Source organism: Bactrocera oleae, chromosome 6 (genome assembly GCF_042242935.1).
Source record: "Bactrocera oleae isolate idBacOlea1 chromosome 6, idBacOlea1, whole genome shotgun sequence".
Classification (NCBI taxonomy): domain Eukaryota; kingdom Metazoa; phylum Arthropoda; class Insecta; order Diptera; family Tephritidae; genus Bactrocera; species Bactrocera oleae.
In genome coordinates, this window is record NC_091540.1 from 31,368,449 (window position 1) to 31,384,971 (window position 16,523).

Here is a 16,523-nt window from a genome sequence, read left to right on the forward strand (position 1 = left end):
ATTAGTCAAGTGTTAGTGGATATATGAAAAATATAAGTGTATAATTCATTTTAACTCGCAAAAATACGTTTTTCAACTTTAAACGTAAATATCTCGAAAACTATAAGTTTCCCGCGGCTATATCTATATATATTCTTGATCTGGAGGATCTCCTCTATCCGCCTATACCCGTTTTATCCCCGAAAGCGTGGGACGTTATTCTAAAGCCGACCCAAATTGATTATTTTGTTCAATTAGCGGGATTCGAGTTTTCAATTAAATGAGTTTTCTAACAGCCTCCTGTGGGCCTTCCGTTCGATGATTTTAATATCACCTAACTTACGCTTTGCTACCCAAACAGGTTCTATACTGCTACAACAACTATTTTTAATATACATATATTTTATTGTCTGAAATAATTCAAAGAAGCATTGTATTCCATAAACATCTAATTCTTTAACACAATTTTCACGTTCAAGTTTCGCAGGGGAATATATTTTACATTCAATGTCTTAAAGAAATTTATTTGATTAATGCATAGGTATTATAGTATACATAAGTATGTATATATTTATTTTTAATTCGTTCTTGACTTCAATGTTTTCATCGATACTTATTTGATGACCTTAACATATAAGATTGATAATGATAACATATCGATTTAGGTTTCGTTTTTCAAACGACAGAAATAAATGTCCTTTTTGATTCCATAACCAAATGTTTTCTAACAAGCTATGCTCTTATTTTACCTAAAACGAAAGGAGCTGACGCGATAAACATTTTTAATGAGATGCCTTTAATTCATTAGAACTTTATTTATTTACGTACCAATTCGGATAGCAGCACACAACACCGCAAAGAAAACAAAATTGTTACGCACATCTTCTTGGATTCGTTTTTTTTCCTCAGCGGGATCGATTTGTGGTGGCATGCGAAACATATTTCTTTAATTAATTTAACAACTTTCTTATGTAAATTTCCACGTGTTTGTTTTACATAAAACTTTAATAATTTAGAGAAGTAAGAAATTTTGTTTGTTTTTAATTATCGAATCGTAACCGCAAATACTCCGTTCACACAAGGCCTCTTTTGTCGCTGATTATCTCTGTATAAACCTTACCCTACTAAAATTAATACAAAAGATATGACACGCAAAACGAATAAAATTATTAATAAAACTTACATCCATTTTTACAAGCATTAAACGTCATTTTTAAAGAAATTTTTTCAGAAAAAATACAATTTCTTCGATTTCTGCAGCCAACTTCACGTCGTACCGCACTGTCAAAATCAAAATTTTTAACCGCTACGCGTTGCCACCGCGTTAATTTAATTATAAGCGATACAAAATCCGCTGCCGCTTTTATTTAGAGATGGCAGAAACACATACGCAAAAGATAGCATTTGGTACAGGCAGAGAACGTATATCATAGAGAAGGTTCAATTGCGGACCAGCGTGTGAATTGTCAAAGCCTACCAAGATTTTAATAGTGGATTTCACCACATCTGGCTCGGAAGGAGAAATTTTAACAGTGGAGAGTGAACAGAGCTGAGAATTCAATGAAAATTATTCTCAGAGACATATTTATTGATATGAATATCATTTTGCGAATTTTTATGAATGCATGCAAAACTGATAAGATACTTTAAATTATGAAATTTCGAAATAATATTTATAGTCAATTTGGGCATTTAATAATTTTATATAGTTTTTCCTAATATACATTCCTAATAAATATTTTATATTATAATAATAGAGATTAAATTTATTACAATATATATATGTATGTACATATTTTATCATATTAATCTTATATAGTCATATGTATGTACGTATGTATTTGAATGTACGCATTCAGAAAGTCAAATCATGATTTTATCACTTATCAATACACTATATGTGCGTGCATTGATTTATATGTACACGCATATGTATATGTATGTAGACATAAAATTGCCGAACAAATAATGCATACACAAACCAACATACATACATATGTATATGCGTACACATGTAAATATGTCACCCGCAAAAACTACAAACATTGTTCTACAAAAACAACAATCGTCACAAGTCAATATGTCAGCCAAATAGGCGAAGCCCAAATTTATAGTAAATTGCACAACAACAACATTTTCATTCATGAACGCAGGCGTACTTTTAACAAGCAACCTCGCTTCATTTATAAAAACAGACACCCTCTCATCTCCCCGAACATGCGTTTGCCTACAAGCTTCTTTTCACGACGATGGCAAAAGCTAAAAATCATAAAATGAACAAATTTCTGATATTTCCTCTAGAAGGGAAAAGTGACAACCCCTCAAATATGAGTATTAAAATATTTTAGAATAAAAGTGACAACATAGTATATTTGTCGATTTACAATTCAAGAAACTTTTTGAAGAAAATATTCAATATTCCTCTGATTTATGTATACAGTAAACCCCGGTTAAGTATCAATCCTTCAATCCCTCTTATCTGCCTGTGTCTTGCTGCATCTCAGGTTTTTTTTTTAATTTTTAAAGGAAAACGGTTATATTTTTTTATTAAATACATAGAAATTATTTTTTTGGTACCACTCCTTAAGTACCACAATCGCTTATGTACCACAAAGCACAAAAAATCTGCATCTTTGGTTTTGGCACTTAACCGGGATTGACTGTATTTGTCAAAGAATGTTCGTATGTAAATATTCGAATTTTTTGTACACACATCTGCCCGTATATATGCACATGACTTGTTGACTTTGTTTCCATTTACGCATGCTACGTTATATATGAATAAGGGTTGATTTTGCACTTGCCATATGCGATGTATGTTTGTAAAAGTGTGTATGGTTCTGATTTCCTATGAAACAATGAGTGTACATATTTGTTTACATGCACAAATAATTATATATACATATACATACATATATATGTATAAGAATATTTGCGACCACTTGGTCTTTTCTTATGGGGATATGTCAAGCAAGAGGAGTACAAAATCAAACCCAGAAAAGTTCCTGAACTGAAGCAGTCCATTAAATAGATAGTTGAGGCAATCCCGACTTCAACCCTTCAGTCATGTAATACATTGATTAAAAAGAAACTTATTACGGTTTAGTTTTGTATTACGATTCGTGAGCCGCCCTGTATAAGTATACAGAATATCTAAAACTTAGAAAACAGAATATAAAACATCTAGGCCCAACGGGAGTAAACTACCTCACCAAGGTCCTCAACCTGTCGATATCCACTCTTCAAATACCCGATGTGTGGAAAGTCGGAAGAGTGGCCCCACTACTGAAACCTGGGAAACCCGCCAACAAAGGGGAGTCTTATCGCCCGATAACTCTCCTTTCCCCAGTAGTGAAGACACTTGAGGCCTTGTTACTCCCGTCATTCACCCACCACCTGAGCCTAGCAGACCATCAGCATGGTTTTCGTAAAGTGCACAGTACCACCACAGCACTTAGCGTCATAAACGCCCAGATAGTTCATGGCCTGAACCAGAAGCCACCCTGCGAGAGGACGATCCTCGTAGCGTTGGACTTGTCAAAAGCTTTTGACACAGTCAATCACGCAACGCTACTTGAGGACCTGGAACAATCAACGCTCCCTCCAGGGTTGAAGCGGTGGACCGTGAACTACCTGAGCGGTCGACACTCATCCGTACTATTTCGAGGTCAAAACTCCAAACTCAGGAAAATTAAACAGGGGGTTCCGCAGGGCGGTGTCCTCTCCCCGCTACTGTTTAATTTTTACATCTCGAAACTCCCCCAGCCACCAGCGGGAATTTCAATGACCTCGTACGCAGATGACTGTACGATATTGACGTCGGGCAATGGAATCGATGGCATGTGTTCAAAAGTAAACGGCTACCTCTCCGATCTTTCTCGCTTCTTTTCTGCAAGGAACTTAACACTCTCCCCCACTAAATCCACAGCGACCATCTTCACCAATTGGACGAAAGAGTACAGACTGGACCTGAACATTTCAGTCGATGGCACAAAAATTCCGACAGTAAATAACCCTAAAATTTTAGGCGTCACTTTGGACAGTCTGTGCTCTTTCACTCCTCACACGACCGCGGTAACTGCCAAAGTACAGAGCCGCAACAAAATCCTCAAGTCGCTTGCCGGCAGCTCATGGGGAAAGGACAAAGAAACGTTGTTGGCAACTTACAAGGCAATCGGCCGGCCGGTCCTCAATTATGCAGCCGCAATATGGTCGCCTGGATGTAGTGACACGCAGAATAAGAAGCTCCAGACTTGTCAGAACACTGCACTCCGGACTATCACGGGGTGCCTCTTGATGTCCCCAATCGAACACCTACACAGTGAGGCCCGTATGCTTCCGGTTAAGGAACATAATGAGCTCCTCTCCAAGCAGTTTCTGCTGGGATGTTTTCGCAGAAACCACCCCTGCAGACGCCTGCTTGCAGCGGAGCAGCCTCCTAGGAACATCAAGAGGTCCTTCCTTGACTACGTCGACGACATCAGACAGCACGTCGACCAGACTTCGGACGCAACTAACTTCAGACAAGCACTGACCGCCATTCACAGTGGAGCCATTAACACCTTCACCGACTCCCTTTCAGTGAATGGCGTAATACGAGTCAAACCACCACCCATTGCAGACACAGAGCTCGAGTTGCCTCGCGAATCTAGAGTGACCCTCGCGCAACTTCGTTCTGGATACTGTAGCAGGTTAAACTCCTACCTATCCAGAATAGACCCCGACATACTAAACACATGTCCTGCATGCAATGAGTCTCCGCATGACACTAACCACCTCTTTGCATGCCCTACAAACCCCACTCATCTAACACCCCTTTCCCTATGGTCCGACCCCGTTGAAACAGCTCGTTTCCTGGGCCTTCCGTTAGATGACCTCGACGACAACGAATCTAGAATTTATCACCCTAACGGGGATTAGATAATCGTTATAACAACAACAAGTATACAGAATATCTTAAAATTTTATGCAAAGTCGTTTCGCATTGTAAATATACGAATATGGAAGCGTACATTTCTTAACATTGAAATTAGCATTATTTTTCTCATTTAACGTTCAAAATGCTCAATTCTGCTATTTTGCGCTCCGCAGGGGTAAAATTCTGGTAAAAGCCGCTTATAATTTGCTTGTGGTGAAATCCTCTTAAGTTGGCGAGTAACCCTCCGTCAAGATGAACATTTTAACAATTGGCACACCACGAACCTTCTCTATGATATACATACGTTCTCTGCAAAAAGGCTCAAATCTTCTATAGTGTGTTGCCGTGTTATGTTCTAAACATTGTATAAATCAACAAGTAACCAATCCTAAGATTTTCACTAATACACACGCAAAAATATCCCACTTGGCTTGCCAACCAATATTCTGCTACTAAAATCACACTTTGTACGGGTTGCCAACCAGTATTCTACTACTAAAACGTTCAAATGACAGAAATCTGCTCTAGTGTGTTGCCGTGTTATGTTTTAAAATTAATAACTTTAAGAATGTTTTTATTCCATATTCAAATATTTTTCGGTTGTTTTAATTCCTAAAGATTAAATTTACATAGTATTATTTATTGTATTGAAATATTATTAAATGTTTCCAATTTTATCTTTTTTAACTTACATGTTTATGTTTATGTGAGTGAAAATTCTTTGTCTGTTGAATATTTAAATTCTTAGTTTATTTTTTATATTTATTATTGTTTTTGTTTAAATTAATACAAGTATTATTTCAAGTTCATTGTTTTGACTTACAATGGCACGTAGAATTGAGTGCATGTTTACAAAACTGACTTTTATCATCCATCGAAACAAACCCAAACAAGCAAATCCAAAAAATTTTTAGTATTATTTTTATGATGTATTTCGTAACAAATTCTAGTAAAGAAACAATGACAATTGAGAAAAATTCTAATAGTTTGAAAGAATAAACTCAATTTTGCACACATAAAAAAAATCACTAACTAAATAGATTTTAATATTTGTTCCATAGACCCTTATTAGAAATGACTTCTTTTACGCGGTCTGCCATGCTCTCTACCAAAATTTCAATAAAATATTTTGGAATTCGACTCCATTCTGCTTTTACATGATCCCAAAGGTTGCCCATGTTTGTTGGAGCTGCTTCGAACTACCCGATCCGTCTTTTCCCTATTGACCAAAGATTCTCAATCGGTCGGGACTTTGTGCTGGCCACTCCATCAATTTAAAATGGTTTTTTCCAATCCTTTCCTTTATAAGTTTTGCTTTGCTTCGGTTCCCCATCTTGTAGAAAAAAACTTTCTTATTCGTGATATGCACATTTCTCAATAAATTTGGGAAGATAGGATTGCAGAATTTGAATCTACCATCTACTAAATTAGAGGACCAACATTCCACCATGTAAAGCATCCCCAAACCATTATATTTCCATTGCCATGTTTAACAGTTTGTTTTACATGGTGTCTTTGTATTAGTTCTCCCGGTCTACGCCAGCAGTATTGCTTTCCGACTGACTGAAAACGGTTAAATTTAGACTCATCAGGCCAGACAACACGTTTCCAATCTTCAATTGTTCAATTATGATGCTTCCCGCGCTTTAATATTCTTATCAGACAATGCAGGTTTTTTTTCACACTTGAAATATATCCGATGTCTCGCAGCGCTCTTCTAGCAGTCCATTCACTAACTTTTTTTGTTAATGACCATAGAAGAACCCTTTGGTGTTAGTAGATTGTTTTTTCTCATTTCGGACCTCATTAGACGAGCATCTGAGTCCTTCAATAATTTTTTGCGACCTGCGACTTGCCATTTGGAAGTAAGATTTCGCCTCTTTTGAACTGCGATCACCGCCGATTGACTAATACAAAGCCTTTTAGAAATTTTCCGCGTAGTTCAACTATTCTCGGTCAGGCTCACAACATTATTTTCCATTTCTTCAGATAATTATCTAATTTTTTTTCCTAAATATGGACAAATTATTTATTTTAAATCAATAATTATACAATAATCAATATTTGTTTCAGAAATATTCGGGAAATTTTTCATTAATGTTTTCCATTCTTCGTTAAAAAGAAGTCAGATTTCGATCAAGATAGCTCAGCTGTGTAAGATTCGTTTAAACGTTAATATTCTTATGTTACTTATAGGCATATTAGCTAAGTTTTAGGGAAAACTTTAGTATACCGTTCCAGTCTTTCTGACAATAACAAAAGGGTTGCAAAATGTCAAATAACCAGTGTTACCTTATCGACATCTTTTTTAATTGAACTGAAAGAAATGAAAACAGATAATACCCAAAACAGGAATCCAAAACCTAGAAAAATAAACTATTAGAGAGACATAATCAATGCAATGTTAAGTATTATGTTATACCCTATGACAATATTACTTTTTCTTATAGAACTTCTTTTTGAGTTGGCGGCCTTCGGCCACGGTTAAAAAAAAATAGCCCTGGTCGGTCCAACACCGGGGTGTACCAAAGTTTTTTTGCGCAGAACTTCTTTTTGCGTGGGCGGCCTTCCCCCGCGCTTCAAAAAAATAACCCTGGTCGGTCAAACGCCGGGCTGTACCAAGGTTGTTTTGCGCAGAAATTCTTTTTGCGTTGGTTCCTATATCTAGGATATAATCTCTGTTTATTTTATATTTCTTCGTTTGCAAAATATATTAGTATGGCAGCACTGGTTTTTCAACATTTACAAGCATTTTGTTATTGTTAAAATTAATAAAATTTAAGAATGATTTAAATATTAAAGTAAAGCTATTTTTGCAGGATATAATATAAACAAAAATATTTAAAAACGAATAAGTGAAGTGTTAGTGGATAAAAAAATGTGTAATTCATTTTAAATCAAAAAACACGTACTTTAAATAGTTGAAATTTTCAACTTAAACGTAAATATCTCGAAAATAAGTTACCCGCGGTTACAAGTGTGTACATTATAAGTAACATAATGTACATGTATTCATATGAAACGGAGAGTAAGGCCGAATTACGTAGCGGCAAAATCTTTCGAATAAGAACAAAAAGCGTGTTCTTGTGGGAGCAAAATCAAAGTACGAGTAAAACCGACTATTTATCGAACTTAGCAAATCGATTTCAATAGATGGCGGCGATTGATTGAAGAAATGATAGGTGTAACAGATTTCTCCATAAGTCGTCGACCTAGTAAGTGCCAGTTCACACACGGACCCAGCTGTTACCCAATCCGGTTCATTATTGGTGTGGGAGACGACGAGGAAAAACGGACGGACCCTGCCGCTTGTGCTACCCAATTCTGCATTCCATTTTATTTTCTAATTCTTTTCATGGTTGCAACTGCTCTAGGTTTTAAATGAATATATACGATTCGGTTAGAAATGTTATATGCATGTATGCGTAGAATAATATAAATACTTTGGAATATAATGAATAAGAAAAAGGAACTCATAAATATTTTATAAAATTTAGCAGTATTAAACCTAATAAAACATATAAATCAAATTTAATAATAATGGAGTTACATTCTCGTTTTTATATTTACCTAAATGTATTAAGATACTTCATATATATGTTTAAACGCAGAGAATTGAATTCAAATATCATTTTATATAATTAAATTATGAATTTTTTGTAATCATTAGAAAAAATATTTCTTAAAAACATTACAGGTATATATATCCCGATAGATTTGGAAATACCCGTCATACATTTTAGTTTAGTGGGTATTTTAAATATTGTTCTATCACATGCATAGTAATGCGAGACCAGCATCCAAACGTTTAAATGAAATATGTTAAACTCTGTAAGTGTCGCGCAGCCGAACCACAAACATTTGCGAAAAATTCGTGAAAGGATAGACAGAAAAACTCGATTCGAGTTGCTGGACCCTTTTCGCTTGTGTGAACGCACAGAGCGGCACCAAAAGAGAATTTGCCGATAATGAGCGACAAAGAGACCCCATGTGGAAGCCGACTAAATCACTATTAAGTTCGATCACTAGATTGTTAAATAAAAGTAAAATTTTAATGCTATACTCTAATATTTATTTCTAATTTAAACAACTTAATACTTATTAGCATTACTAAGCAGCACTCTAATTAGAACTGTCCTGCTGCACAATCCGGCAGCCCTTATATTGTAGATTGTTATGAAAATATCGCCACTCGAACATTCTGGCAACTACGAATTTTGTTATCTTGTTAGTTCTAGCGGCTTATCGTTGATTATATTTTGTTCTGGTATTCATGTTCGCCACACTGCTTTCCACCTAACTGCCGTCCTTAAATAAAAGCGTCGAGCAGCGCGTTTTATACCGCTCAGCGTTAACGCCGATGCGGCACTCCTAAATAAAGCAACTTTAAGTCAAATTCTCACTTAAATTATAAAATTATTACAAAAGAAATCAAATGTAAAATGATCTAATTTTTTAATAATGCTTACATCCATTTGTACAAGTATTAAACATTGCGAGTCAAGAAATGTTTCAGAAAAGTTACAATTTCTTCGTTTTCTGCAGCAAACTTTACTTCTTAATTCGCTGTCAAAATCGAATTTTTTCGTTTTCACTCTTAACGCGGTGTCAAAATTGAATTTTTCAACGCGTTTATTTAGACATGCGTCAAATCCCGGGGTTCCTGGATGAGGACGAAGTCAGGCTATCCTCTGCCATACAGAAGTAAGTTTGCTATGGTGGATATAAATTTGGAGAAGACGCATTAATTATTGTCTTCTTGAGAGTCGCTCAAAAGCTCACTCTCAGTGTATAGCTAAGAGAGTCTGTCTGCAAGCTCAGACCCCGAAGTACACTCTCCTTGTTCAGTGTTCTCCACGTCATTCGAGAACTCTCCAGCTTAAAGCTGGCTCTTCCAGCTTAAAGTTAGGAAAGAAAGCTCTCGCGCAACTAATGGATTCCTGGAGGTCCTTTGTAAGCTACTCATTGGTTGGCGCTTGCAGCTTCACCTTCCCCAGCAGGTATGCAGCGTGTCGCTTCTCTGCATACTTTGCCTTCGCTGGGTCTATCTTAAAAATGGGCCATTCTCTGGCTAACGCACTACTAGCAGCAGCATTTTTGGCATTTTCCTCCTTCCCCTGCTTATCAGCCGGGCCTTGTGTAGAGGGTTTAATATGGGCAGCTTCCGGTGCTGTCTTTAGCTTCTGTTTCTTTACTAGTATTTGCCTTTGCTCCAGGACTAAGCTGCGCTCCTGTCCGAACTCTGAACAACTCGCTCTCTCCGGCGTTTTTACAGGAGATCCGGACTCCTATTTTTTCGTATTTTTGTTTATTTGGTTCATAACTTGGTGTGTAGGGCATAGTATGACCACTTGCGCATAGCCCTCGCTACGCAAGTTAGGTTATCTTATTAGGGAAGGCGCCAGGTATCCGTAAGCTCCGTTCGAGACTGACCTATTTAATGGCCCCCGGCCAGGTTGATCATCGGCACGGGTCGTATGACACCATGATCCAGCCCTTTATGAATTCTAAGGTATTCATGGAAGCTATTACACAACTCGATGATATCGTCGAGGAATGCCAAACAGGTCTTCCAGTGAAATCTTTTATCTTTTATCTTTGTAATCCTTACGATATATTGCCATAAACCATCTCCAACGCTGAAAGCCGTCTTTTCTTTGTCTTCTTCACTTGCTAGTAACCACTTATCAAGTCAAGTGTTGAGAACCATTTTGTGCCTGATAACGAGGACAGCGTGTCATCGATTCTAGGTAGTGGATAACTGTCGTTCTATGTTACATCATTCAACCATCTATAGTCCACACAGAATCTCATGTTGTCATCTTTTTGCTCTTATTTCACGTATGGCCTGGTTTACAACTTCACGTTTTGCTAAAGGAAGGCTTCGGGGTGCTTATTGGATTGGTCTGGTACCGCCTGTGTTAATAAAATTTTTCACAACTTTGGTTTTTCCTGGTGTGGAATCGGCTTAATTAAATATGGATGAGTGTCTGAGAAGAAAATGTTTAACGTTATTTTGATGGTTTGCCTCAACCGTATTTCATAATTTATCACGGCTTCAACAAGCCTCAACTTGTTTGCCTCATAGTCTCCATATATTTCTGCCAAAATACCTGCTTTTGATTTTGGTGGAATCTGCTGCCTCTCTTTCATTATCACTCGTTTAACGTAGTACATGTTATCGTAATCGAACATAAGTGGCACTTTCATATTTGTATAGTTGAGATCTAAAACTACTCAGCTACAGAAACCAAAATTTCAACAGCTAAGATTTATAGTTACGATATAATAGCAATAGCAATGAAGTCTTTTTAATTTTGAAAAGTGAGCCAGATAAGTCAAATGTGCTGGAATGAGAATTAAAGTCATAACATACACGGAAGAATGGTTCGTTTAGTTCGAAATTTGATCTACAGGATTTTAACAGTAAAGGTCTAAACTGCCTCGAAAAGCAAACCGCGATATTACATTACATTTTCGCACTGTAACATGGGTATGTCAAGATAATATTATGTACCAAATCAGTGGAATAGGTTCGAAGATATGTGATTTGATCTATATGTGGGCGGTGCCACGCCCATTGTCCAATATTGATATTTCTCCTATTTTCACGCTATCGAATGAGGTGGCGAAATGATATGTTCTGTGCGAATTTGGGTGATATAGCTTGAATAGTTTAGGAGATATATACAATAAACATATTAGAGGGCGCGGTCACTCCTACTTTCAAAAAGTTTTCATATCACAGGGGCCTTTCATTATTGCGATTCGTTGTACCAAATTACGGGTTTGTATCTTAATTTGTGGCTTAGTTATAGTATAAGTTTTCGATTAATGGCGTTTTGTGGACGGGGCAGTGGTCCGATTACGCCTATCTACTAAAAAGAGCCAAGGAACAAATTCTGACTGCTGGATGGATCATCGATTTGCCACAGGGTGGTCATTAATTTACAGACGTATCAAGTTTTATTACGCTAATCATTATCTTGTGTAATGTATAACTCCATATCTATTTTGATTAGTTTTAGGTGATGCAAACAACCGTTCGGTAAACAAAACTATTGTACTCTGTAGAAACATGTTGCAAGAGTATTAAAATATCGGATTTTATTTTAAAGAATAGAAATTGTTTATGGTAACCAAAAGGTTACCGATACGCTACACTATGAATTTGTTAGAAGTAATAAATGGGTAAAACATTAAATATTATACCGAGGAAAATTGAGACAATCATCATGTATGATGACACTATCTCCAAGCGTTGGTGCCTTTTCTGGAGCTTTCTATCGGTTTCCTCTCATCGGCGGCTGAAATCATGATGGAGAGTTTTTATTCATTCCTGTCGATTTAATAGGGATAGCGACCCGGCGACCTGGAATTAGGGCTGTGAAGTCAGAGGGATCTTGAGATAGTGTTGTAAGTGGCCGTGAATTAAGAACAGCTACTTTTTTTAAATGGGATTTGAAGGTGGTTTATGGGAATGAGCTGGAATCCTATATACCACCCATAGGAGGAGCGCTTGGGGGCATAAACTGCCAATTAATGCCTTGGGGAGCGTACTTCTGAACAATTCCAGGTGATACTTGTTTAATAAAATGTACAACCTTTTTTCAGGGGCTCTTTGGGCTCCAATGAAGATTTTGCCGTTATCACTCACTACTTTTGAGGTATTTTGAGTACATAGCTCGAGGTGCACTGTTTTTGTCGTAAAACAGACAGAGACAGCCACATAGCCTTTCAATATGGTGGGAGACCTTAGAATGGACGCCTTTATCTGAAGAGACCCAGCAAAATCGACACCTGTAATTGTGAAAGGCAGAGCTCAGTTGCAGCATTGTGGTGGAAGCGCTGCCATCTGTTTGCTGTGTTTGCATCTTCTACTTGTGCATAGTGCAGATTTTGCACATGAAAATGCAATTCTTTATTTGGGGGTTAAAAGGAATGTAAAATTCCTGGCGGATCATATGTTGCATGAGACGATGGTCGGCATGAAGCATTAATATGTGAATATAACTGATGAGTAATGTGGCATGTCAAGCCTTCTCTGGTACATTTCGTCTCCAGAAATGGGTTTAATACTAAAAATTACCTTTTTTTATAAATCAGCTTCGATTCTCTTAGCAATGATATCTCGCGTCTGAAGTAGCATGCTTGGGTATATGCGATAGAGCGCCCTTTGCTCTTTGTAAGTCTAGGTACGTCAATGTAACTGGGGGTATATTGCGGGTACCTTCTTAACTTTAATTTTGATTCGCTCTATAAATTTGAGCATGTAGGCAACTACTTTAAGCGCTCGGGGAAATGAGGTAAATCGATTTTCGACTTTCTAGGGCAATTATATTGCGCATGGGCGATTGTAGCCAAGAATCGGGAGATTCTAATTTCGAAGGTAGTAGCGCGCCACATAGTTCAAGTTGTGATAGACTTATTGTTTTTGGAGGAGCCACTTTTGCTTTTGCTACTATAAAGTGGCTTGTGATCGCAGTGTCGCTTTGTGTGCGAACATATACGGTGGTGCAATATGCCATTTCGGAGGCGTCACATAAGCCGTGCGGTTCTATTTTGTGCTCTGGGTCACAATTTACCCACCATGGGATTTCATTTCGATTGCGAACTGGAACCACTTTTCTAAACGAAGAGGTTTTACTTGTTCGTCTCTGTCGGTTTCGTCTAGCCATAATTCTTGTATTAGGAGTTTCGCTTGTATCATAATTGGCGAAAGCAATCTTGGAGAGTCGAAAAGTTTTGTCTCTTTGTAATGGCGGATAGTGCAGATATTGACTCAGTAGTGTAGGTCAGATATCGCATTCCATTGAATCCCCAGAGCCTTTGTTGTACTTTTCTTTTCGAATTTGAGGAAATTAGTGTCCAACAAATCTTCTTTTTCTTCCTTATTTTTTCTTTTAGAGTATACTATTTGACTTTGCGAGAGGATAAACGACGAACCGACCATTATCTGATCTAGTAGTTGTGGCTTTGTAAAAGTCTTCAAAATACTGATCTTCAGGGGTTGTGATTGATATGGGGAGGAGTTCTTAATTCTTAATTGTGAATTGAGGTATTCGTTTGTGATTTCCCCAACATGGTGGTAACTGGTTATGTAATTAGCCCAGTTAGAATCCAATCGAATATAGTATTTTGGGCTAGAAGGGTAGTTGAAATTTTCTCAACACCTTCAAGAATTATTTGTCATATAAGGGATGTTGTAATTTGGACCTGCTAACTTAAGGTGCGAGACTTTTTTCCAATGCTTGATATTTATATGATAGATTGGAAGCATGATTGTAAGTTGCAGTAAGATAATAGATTCTACTTGATTGCGCTTATCCGCTTTGGGTAAATTTGGATAATGGGGCAGATTTTATTTAAGTTTTGAACTACTCTTCCGCCCATTTCCTTGAATTCGAAATTAGCTAATTTTGTTGGTAGTTGTAGCCTATTTTGTGCCTTAGACGCTATGAAAGATCGTGGGGATCCTTGGTCTATTAAGGTTCTCTTCGGTGTTCAATGGAAGTGATTGCTGTGGGTAGTAGTACCCTGCTTTGGTTTTTGCTGTGTAGCGTTTGAGTTTTTAATGCATTTAAGCAGCATGGTGCTTCTTGGCAATTTTCTGCCAAAATTGAACACACACTAAGGGATTGGCTGTTGAAACTAGACCCGTGGCTCTATACATATTTGCGCTGTTTGGGGGTGAACTGAAAAAATTATTTATAAGAAGCACAGAATGATGTTGTTTATGACAGTAAACGCAATTAAACTTGCTTTCGCAATCTTCAGTGAATGCGCATGTGACATACAGATTGTACAAAGTCTTTTTGTTCTTACAAAATTGTTTCGATCGGTAATATTAATTTTTTTGAATTTCTCGCAAGATTTGAGCTTATGCCCGTTTGGACATAGTTCGCATGATGTTTGTTTGTACTGTTCAGGTGAGAACGTTTGATTGTTGAAGAAGCTTCTATTTAAATTGTGGTTGCTACTGGGGTCTGTGAAGCTTCTATTTAGGTCGTTCTGACTTTTTTTGGCTAACCTTTTTGCGATTTCGTACTGGGAAGTTAGGAAATCTTTCATTTGTTGCCACGTGGGGAATTTTTATATTAATAAGAGCGGTTGCTCCTATAGAAGTAATGATCTTTCTGGTAATGCGGCGGTGTATATGTTTACCAGTATAGGATCCCAGCTTTCTGTTGGAATAGTCTGTGTAGATAGAACGATAAAAAAATTTAAACAGTTGATTATAGTCTTATAAATTCTTCACTTGTTTCTTTTTGAATTTTAGACAAGTTCATTAGTATCGCTACTTGCTTATCGACCAATATTCTTTAATTTTCGTATACTGCTTTAAGAGCTTCCCAAGCTAGATTGAAATTGTCGTCATTTAACCAGAACTGTTTTACTATGACGCCTGCTGGACCTTTGGTTTATATCGGAAATTATAAAATTTTTGTGTACTTGAGAGTTTAGGATAGTTTATGTAAACGGCAGTAACATGTCCCGCAAGGGCGGGCATTGTTCATAACCACCATGAAAAATTTCTGTGTCACATGCGGGCACCTTGAGGTGGATGCCTGAACTTGTCTCTTGGCATTGAATTTGTGGCAGCTCTACTATCGGCTGTGGAGTAGGTGCAATTGCTTTGATTAATTTTAATTGGTCAGTAATCATTGCTTTTGCTTCTTTAAACTGGTCTAAACAGTTTTCGTATTAGGCGTAAGCCGAGGATTTGAAATTTGCAGGTAGATCTGAGTCGTCAGATTCTACGATTTCGTCATATGCAGCTTGGAGACGTATCCACAAATTGTCAATATTGTCTTTTTTGATTTCTAATACCGATTCCGAATTGTCCTGAATAGGTGAAAATTAATATCGAGTGCAGTATCGTATTAAGCTGTCACTGTCATAAATTTGATGTATGAAATATCTTTCTCTCTCTTTTGCTTTGTAGCACCTTGCTTTGAGCGTGGAATTTTAAAAATAGGACTTGGAATACGCTATTCTACTGTTTTCGTCAAAGAACAAGGGGTATTGTGGGATAAATGCCAATATTGTCTTCGAATCGATGTACGTATGTAGACATATATGTATATATAATATGATTAATTATTTATATTAGACCGCGTACGTTCTTCGTTTTTTTTAGAACAAATGATTATTTTTTTTTATATTATAATTTATATTAGCATTAATATAACCGCACCGTTTATGCAGTTTCGAAGTATTAGATTTTTCAAAAAATAAGAGATTGATATTCAATTATACCCAGTGTAGGTAGGGTTAATTTTTGCGGATGTTATTGCGCGTGTATGTATATAAGTATAAATTCGCCCATATGTAGGTATAAATGCGCTTGTACATATCTTCGTGTTACGAAGAGACCGCGAAAAGTAAATTAATAAACGGTAGGTAATTTTCGTATGTTCTCTTTTATATGTACATATGTATGTATTTGACGAGATATTGTTGCTTTGCTTATAGAGTTTGTATATATATATAAAGTACTTTATTCATCAATATCTATTTTGTCCCCATCAAAGTAGTCCCAGTCGGATATAATACATTTGTGCCAACGCTTTTTCCAATCCTCGAAGCACTTCTGAAATGCGCCTTTTAGTATGACCATCAGCTC

At 36.9% G+C, this 16,523-nt stretch overlaps 1 protein-coding gene and 1 long non-coding RNA gene across 3 annotated transcripts; both read right to left on the minus strand.

The window, feature by feature from the left end:
* Positions 1–363: 363 nt before the first annotated feature.
* On the minus strand, positions 364–1,272 carry LOC106622462 (mitochondrial import receptor subunit TOM5 homolog). 2 transcript variants are annotated; one of them, XR_004978899.2, is made up of 3 exons: positions 1,163–1,177; positions 808–1,100; positions 364–743 (listed from the first exon to the last, which is right to left on the minus strand). XR_004978899.2 is itself a non-coding variant. In XM_014241637.3 (3 exons), exons 2-3 carry the CDS (start codon positions 917–919, stop codon positions 712–714), a joined length of 144 nt encoding a protein of 47 aa, XP_014097112.1. In that variant the 5' UTR covers positions 920–1,103; positions 1,163–1,272; the 3' UTR covers positions 364–711. The 2 variants fall into 2 exon arrangements, 1 of the variants encoding a protein (XP_014097112.1); XM_014241637.3 differs by having other exon boundaries at positions 808–1,103; positions 1,163–1,272.
* A 4,462-nt stretch (positions 1,273–5,734) lies between these two features.
* Positions 5,735–8,044, minus strand: LOC118683089 (uncharacterized). Its single transcript, XR_004978902.2, has 3 exons — positions 7,863–8,044; positions 7,320–7,561; positions 5,735–7,260 (listed from the first exon to the last, which is right to left on the minus strand). It is a non-coding gene; the product is annotated as an uncharacterized lncRNA (long non-coding RNA).
* Between the last annotated feature and the right edge of the window lie 8,479 nt (positions 8,045–16,523).